This window comes from Teleopsis dalmanni, chromosome 2 (assembly GCF_002237135.1).
Source record: "Teleopsis dalmanni isolate 2A chromosome 2, ASM223713v2, whole genome shotgun sequence".
NCBI classification, from domain to species: Eukaryota; Metazoa; Arthropoda; class Insecta; order Diptera; family Diopsidae; genus Teleopsis; species Teleopsis dalmanni.
The window spans coordinates 101,701,776-101,710,386 of NC_051847.1; the positions used below are offsets into that span (position 1 = coordinate 101,701,776).

The window sequence follows — 8,611 nt, forward strand, 5'->3', positions numbered from 1 at the left end:
GTATTTTGCATATGAAATCATAAAAAAATCATAAAAAATAGACGACTTTAAGGAGAGCATGTTAAAGACTTTTGCGTAAAAGTCGCAACTATATTATTAATTGTTCAAAAATTGTAATTAGATTTAGTGAAATATTATACCATTTTAAATAGAATTTATACTTATTTTATTTTTTATTTTTTATTGAAATTTGTTTTTATTGGACTTATTTGCACATGCATTGAGCTGTTCGAAAAATATTTAAAATTTAAAATAAAATGTTTATACTTACATGCTATTTGATGTATTCCAGTGCATATAAAATGTTTTTGCACACGTTGATACAGTCGACAATAAAACTGTTTCCAAGCATACTAATGTTAACAGAGTGAAAAAAGACGTTGTTCCCAAATTCGGAAGTAAATGAAATCTCCTCCGTGCTGCTAATTTGTTAGATGAAGAATTGTTTTTGTGCATATTTCTATCTGTTGTTTTTATTTTTAATAATGCCAATTGGGAGAATATAGATACCACTGTATGAAATATCTTCCTACTGTTGACTATATTTTTGACATATTTTCGTTGACTTAACTTAAATGGTGTCATATATAAAGAGTTATTTGAATCATAATGACATTTTCGATGCTTCACTTGCTCGATACTGTTATTATTCTTTTTCTTAATTGTTGAAAGTTGGTATTTGCGTCTGCATTCCTCTTTCTTCAATTTACTACAATTTAATATCATTGATGGCGATGATGTCAATAAAGGCAATGCATATTCTGATGATATTTTAATACTACGATTTAACTCTAAACTGCATTCTTTCGTATCACCTGAACTGCTATTATAAATAGTACTACAACGTGTCATACAAAATTCTGATGCCGGACTTCGATGCGAGTGGGTATTGGATTTTAAAACAGGCTTATGTTCTATGTAAAAGTCTGATGATATTTTGTTTGGAATATCTGTTGGTTTTACGAACTTGTGCTGATCATCCATTTTTTATATATAAGACAACTTTTAAATATATTTAATAACACATCGAAATACCCAAAATTCTTGGAACCTGCAAATAATTATTACATTATGTTAAAATATATACACAAAATATATTATTTCAGATTTATATATGGTTAGTATCCCCGTATGTCTAGTTTTCTACGATGATAAGGAACTACATATACAACATTACCATCAAAGTTTATTCGATCATAAGTATCGATATACAACACGTCAACAAAATCTTTCACAATTGTAATGGACTTATTGGACAATTTCTTAAATTATTAAACGTAAATATATATAAATAATCAAAGACTAGACATGTTGGGACTATATAATTCTTCCCACTCTTATTCACTAATGTTTAAATATATACAAAAAAAACAGTTTTTTTAAAAAATCCATAGCTAAGCAAATGTTAAAGTTTATAACAAAAAATTTTCAAGTCTTAGCAAAAGTATATTTAATAACAATAACACTTTTTCTACGTTTATAATATTCAGCTTTTGTGTCTTTTCCCCAATTATATGGAACCAATGTTTTAATTATTCTCGAATGAATAAGTATTAATAATCTTGACCTACGAAATTGAACTGCTAAATGTTTAGGCTTTTCTTACAAAATATTTTTAGCTTATGGTTTTTACTGCATTTAACTTTTATTTAAGATAGAACTATACAAAACCACATTGTAAAAGACCAAAACTTACACTTGGTAATAGTTTTTATCACTTAAATTTTTCAAATGCAAATTTTATATGTATTTTTAATATGACAAAAGTGAACTTAAAATATTCGATCTGTTAAGCATTCTATATAAACAGATATTCTACTTTAACTTTATATAAGCCGATTATTTGTAGTGCATTTTTTAAACAAAGACCATTAAAGAACAAATCTTAGTTTTGAAGTCGCAATGATATTTTTATAGTACACATACCGTACGGGACAATGGGTTCATAAATCATATTGTACTGTTTTGTATACAAAAATGTAAAGTTTGTTAGTTTATTTCACTTTCATTGTTTTATTAATAAATAATAAGAGACATTTAGTTAGTTTATGTGTACAAAAACGGTACATATTGAAATAAGAATTATTTACAATTGTATAGCACTATTGAGTACTCATAAAATTGAGCTTAGGATTTATTATATGCGTTGAACAAACACTTTGAAATGATGACTGGAAGCCAACAATTTATTTTTTCATATAGTGAAAAACAGCATTTATATGCTGTTAAATAGCTGCGATTAATACATATTAGTTTGATTTTAAGAAAGAAAGTTTCATTTATTTAAATTTAATTTCTGAAACACTGGTGCATTACAGTTTTATATTCCATTTTTTTTATACGCCACTATTTACCACGGCGAAACGAACTACACAGGCGAATGAAAATTTTGTGTGATACATACACAAGCCACTGGAAATATTATTGGAAAACAATATTTTGGAATGCTGTATATTGATAATTTGTTTAATACATGATTTTTGTTAAAAACATTATTTTTCTTTAATTATTTCTACAATTCGTGATATTATATTTAATTTAAAATATTCTTACTTCCAATATATTCGTCGAATTATAATCTTTAGGTGGTATACACAACTACTACACAGAAAAGTACATTTATTTAAGTTTCGATAAAATAATCACATATCCTAGATTTTCTGCATTATTTACAATTTCTTTATGTTCTGCAGTAATGTTAATAACAAGCTGCATTTTTAGGAGTACGAAATCAAGACTTTTAATTAAATACCGCACTGCACAATATCTACCACAAACACTTCCATGAACAAAACGATAATTTGTAGCATGTTGCCATACAAGTTGAAAATTTAGTTTGAATTGCATAGGGTGCTTTGGAGCAATAACATTATATATGATATCAGACATATAGATGTGACACAAAATTAAGTTATATATAAAACATTTTATGAAAAACTACACATACAATATACAAATTATAAAATTTTGATACAAAATCTTTTTAAAATGATGTTCGTGATATACAAAATTATTAGTAAATAAGAAACTGACTATTAAATCTATTTATGTACACATAATAGAAAAAGTCTGCGTTTATAACTTATTTAATTTTTACTGAATTTGTATCTGTTTCCTAATTTAGTTTACCCAAAAAAACAATAATGAATTTTAAACACAATAAATTAACAATTATTTTACAAAAAAAAATTATACATGAGGTAACAGCGTGGATGCATAATAAAGTATGTAGAGTTGTTAACAAATAAACTGAAGCGGTTATTTTTGGCATTTGTTAAGTTATTGACAATCCAGTGAGACGAACGAGAATAAAAACAATTTTTAAAGCAAAAAAAGTTTGCGTCCTTGTCAAATTTGAAGGCGAAGTGATCATACTATTTGGTTAAAAATGAGCAACGAATTTAATTCCCACGCAACTGTTCTGAGAAATATGCTGTCACTAAAAAAAAAATACGAAAATGGGTGCATGTTCAGAAAGGTAAAAGTTGTACGTAATTTTTCTTTTATATTTATATTACTTCAATATTATTTATTTTTAGTGAATTACAATTAGGAAAGCTTTATTCCAACTCAACTAAAAAAACCAACTTACCCCATTTTAAAAGGATAGAAGAGGACTTCAAAAGTTACTTCTTGGTTTTCTCTTCCAGAAATGGTACAGATAAAAGTAAACTGAAGAAAAATGCAAGTTTTTATGAAGGCAGAACATGTGAATCAATGGAGCAAATGGAAGAAAAGCATATAGGTATGTATTGAAAATGCGTATAAGGCAAACCGAAGCGAACTAATAAGAAAAAATCCGGAAATTAAAAGTGCACAAATTAGAGCTTGAAATAAGCTTCTTAAAATTTTGAACAATTCTTTATATTGTTAAAAATATTGACATATATTTTATTTAATTTGTTATATTAAATTACTGAAATACAGATCTATATGTGTTCATGTGTAATTAGTTGATTTTCCATTATCGACCATTCTATTGTTGGGTACATCAAGGTTGTTCGATATAGCTATTGCCTTGTCGTCAGATAAAGATGGCGCAACAGTATCATTATTTAAACAACTAACGTTATGCAAGACTGCTGTAGCAATAATTACACTTTTTCTTCTCATTTTCGTTCTCAACCAGAGAGACAACACTGGAAAACGGTGCTTTCATACGCCATATGAATACGTAACACAATTGTGTATTTGAATAGTGGACTCATTTAACAGGTTTTATAATAACATAGTTGCTATTTCTCTAATCACTGTCTACAACAACCACCCAACATTCTATGTAACTGAAATCCCAAATAAATCACCATTGACACGCAGCATACATTCAATTGCGTAAAAACGCAGTGCTATTAACAACATTTGCTCTGCCAGCAAAGCATTATTTTTTCATTTATTTCCTAAGAGCGAAAAATTTAACTGTTTCTGTTATGACCAGGACGTCATACAATTGAAAGTAATTATGTCCATCTAATTTCTTTTGATCGAAGCACTAAAATAGTATTTCAAATTTGATGAATTTCATAAACGCTTTCGCAATCAGAAGTCCAAACTGAGACCATTGAAATAGTTTATAAAATTATCAGAATTCCAAGAAAACTTTGTCTTATTCAATTTGTTTTATTGAGACCTGAAAGTTTTCAAATTGTAGGCATCTGATGTATTTATGGCAAGAGTAAATTCTGAAAGCAACTGATCTGAGAAAAAGTGCCTAGTGCAGTAATTGTTATATCCAAAATTTCATTGCCTATTTCTAGAAATAAAAGTTGGCTTACTGCCATCGCTACATATAAAAAAGTTGTTTCTTAAGATAAAGTCAAAAAGTAACTCACTCTCTTGATTAGTATTAGAAGCTATATTTTACGTTTTTGAGCGCCATTTGTCAGCTGCACAAATATACAAAGATTACTTCAGTTTGATCTTAATTGCTGTATTGGGGAAGAATAAAAACATATTTTTTATGAATTAGTGTTTAAGATCTTGGCTTACCCTTATTACTACAAACGTTATTTCATAATATTTAATCCTGAGTCCGCATACAAGGTAACGGCATACCCAGGCTCTTGTGGCAGGACTATAGCATCGATATCATTGTTAAAATGTTGCATTAAACTGCTAGATGCAGCTCTGTAGTGGTGCTTTTTGCTTGTTATATCCATATCAATCATCATCACTCATCGTTCTACCCGGTTTTCTGGAGATTCAGCCCTTTCCACTACCTTGACATTAAGAGCGCTGCCCTAGTTATCCACGTATTTCAATAGATCATCTTCAGTGAAGAAATAGCGCGTGCCTATGTTCTTCTCCTCTTCTCAGTCTTCTAGAATTCTACAGGTAGCTCATCTGGACCTGCCACATATACATTTTGTTATTGCTAGATGATGCCATTTCAATACCGTCATTTCCGAGAACATTTTTTTAAAAGTGAAATGGATAAAAGTGATAATGGATAATAATTGAAGAAATATTTCTTCATACTTTCATTACACTCTGTATATCTGTAACCAAATTATTTTTTTACAAGTTGATGTAAATACCCCAGTGCTAAAGCATTGAGTCAGATAGTTGACTTTTTAATATAATTTGCAGCAAAATTCCTGTTTGTACACATCTCGATTTTCTCTCAATCTTTCTCCACTTTATATTCCAGGTTCTGCGGTACAATTTAAAATTTAACAAAATTTTTAGGTATTGTTTTCGATAGAAAACTTAGTTGGAAGAAAAGTATTTTAGAGCGCGCTAAGAATGTCAGAAAGCTTTTGGTAAAAGGTGAGGATAACATCCTCGTGTTACTCAATAATTATATACGGCTGTCACTAGACCAATACTTTTATATAGCGTCATCGTTTGAATTCTGCATTAATGGTGTTCTGTGCACCACTCCATCTATTGCGTTAGATCTAGTATATGTATAAAAATGTAATAAACAATATTAATTCCTGGTGTAAAGATAATTAATAAATTTATATATATTATTTAACAATTTGCAAATTATTTTAGGGTGTGCGCCGCACACCTCCGCACTTTAGAGCAGTCGTCACTGGTACATACTATTAGACAGTTAAGCCGGTTTAAATCCTTTAGCTCAGTCTAATTTACATCTAGGACAGTCTTTGGCTGCTACACATCACTAAATGAGATGTTGACTCAGTTCAATATTTCTCTAATCTGGGTTCCCGGTCATAGGGATGTTTTCAGCAATTGCAAAGCACAGAAACTAGCCAAACGGAGTGCTTTAGGAAACCAATCGGAACACGACATTATGCAAACTGGTACTGAGTTCTTCCTATACCGAACTTTTTAACAAAAGATAAGAAGACTCTACGATAAGCAGGCATCTGTATCAATTTGACCTATGTGGGTTTGCAAGTGGCAAAAATTCTTCTACTGAATCCTTCACGAGGGTGCCGCCTGGGATGGAACACACAACATTGTCGTCCTGAACGTTGTCATGTTTGTGCTTAGCTAAGATCAGGAAGAATTAAGTTCCATCCTTAGCACTCTTAGCAGAAAGGGTAAGTTGAACTCGTGCAAAAAACGACCAGCAGGGCACAAAAAAATCATTATCAGCGTGCGCTTTTTATGCTCAAGTCCCTTCGGTAAAGTGGAGAGAGATCATTTCAGTGTGGCATTGATCGACGAACGCAACTCCAATGGCAAAATGCTGATGGAGAAATGAGTGCTGGTTGAAACCAAATTGTCCGAATTGGTTATGTCCGAGCTCATGACCAATTCTGGGTTGTTCCATTCTCCGACTGCACATATGTGGTCCAAGGTTACCGGGTGATTAGATGCGACCATGAGTATTCGATGAATTTCCTTACATGGCGATCATTAAGATTTGTGAGAACTGTGGTGGTTGAAAGCTTAAGCTGTCCCTGCTGCAGAAATTTCATTGAGACCTCGAGCGCGTTTTTGGTTGCCTACAAATCTTGACCCCCGGACCTTATTCTGCAGCAACTGAAGCTGAAAAATCTAGATGGAAGACTGGTCGGTTGTCTATATGGAGCAATCGCAAAAACATAACGAAAAATGCACCAACGGATAACGTTTTGAATAAGATAGAGGGTACTGGCACTGGTTGGTAGATGACCTCATCATTGATAACACACTCTATTGATGCGCTTACGGTCAAGATGGAGCAAATAAATCTAAAATACTTTAAATATTCGACGGATAATCTGATTTTCTTATTTAGAAAGGAGGACATCGAGTTTGACATCATCCAAGAGCCCTGGGCTCATAGTTCATATGTCAAAGAGCTCAACATCAACGGGTATAATCTTTTCTATGTTAACAGACATATGTAATGCTAGATCGTGCATTTTAATAAAAACACACTTCAATAATTTTCTCTTTTCTCATTTAAGATCATTAGATATCACCACCATCAGGGTAGAGCGGAAGCAAAATTCTGCAGCTCTAATATTATTCACATACATGCCAAATGCTGATGACACGCATCCAGAGGAAGGTTCACAACTTCTTCAGACTGAGAAGCTATCTTTGCTGATGCATTGTGGTGAAAACGTCCGGCACTCCTTATAGAAAAGCTCAGAAATAAGATAGCAACTTATTAGGGGTATTCAGTCAACAGATTAGTTGCTTAGTAGATTATTACAACAAAAATTTGCATACAAAAAAAAACTAAGCAGAGAATATACTAGGGATATTCAGGCAACTGATTAGTTGCTTAGTAGTTGATTACAACAAAAATTTGCACACAAAAATGAAACTAAACAGGGAATCAACTATTTCGGTGATTCTCAGATTAGTACAAATTTGATTAATAGTGCTGCCAGTCCCAAGTGTCGTAATAATAACTTAAAATGAACTTTTGTATAGAAATTTGTTAGCTATCTCTCTCAGCTGTTTGAATTTTGTGTAAACAATTTTCACTGTTTCGCTTTTACTGTTGATGCGAGTGCTGCCAAGGCATTTACACACAACAAACTAATCAGATTACGCATTTTGGGTCGTTCAAGCAACTGATTAACATCAAAATGCTAAATTTTTTTTATATGAAGTTTTTGAATCAACTAAGCAACGAATCAGTTGCCTGAATACCCCTACTATTTCGGAGATTTTCAGATTAGCGAAAATTTGATTATTAGTGTGTCAGTACCGAGTGTCGGCGCTATCGTCATAGAGTGTCTCAAAAAGGAAATTAAATAATAATAACATAAATTAATAAATTAAATTCAGTAAAACTATAATTTTTAAAAGAAAAAAATATAATTAAAAAGTATAAAATTGAATATTCTACTTCTTGGTATATGACACATTTGCAATTTTAGTTATATGATAAATTTAAATTATATTAAAATTTACAAATATTTGAGTATTTCACTGTAAACATATGTTTCGCTTTTGCCGTTGATACGAGTGCTTCCAAGGCATTTGCACAGAACAAAATAATCACATTGCGCATTTTGGGTCGTATATGAAGTTTTTTAATCTGCTTATAGCATTGACAGACGAACGCACTAAATTATCATTAAGCAGCCTTAAATGATCATTTTAAAAATACCCTGACAGACGGTATAAATTATCATTAAGAAGTTGGTGTATCATATGTTTTTTGTTATTGAAAAAGCAAAAGAAAGAATTTTAA

General features: G+C 31.1%; 1 protein-coding gene across 1 annotated transcript; it reads right to left on the reverse strand.

Moving 5' to 3' along the window:
* Window positions 1-267: 267 nt before the first annotated feature.
* Window positions 268-2,808, reverse strand: LOC119675213. The gene is made up of 2 exons (XM_038086402.1): window positions 2,554-2,808; window positions 268-1,051 (listed from the first exon to the last, which is right to left on the reverse strand). Exon 2 carries the CDS (start codon window positions 982-984, stop codon window positions 268-270), a length of 717 nt encoding a protein of 238 aa, XP_037942330.1. The 5' UTR covers window positions 985-1,051; window positions 2,554-2,808.
* Window positions 2,809-8,611: the final 5,803 nt, after the last annotated feature.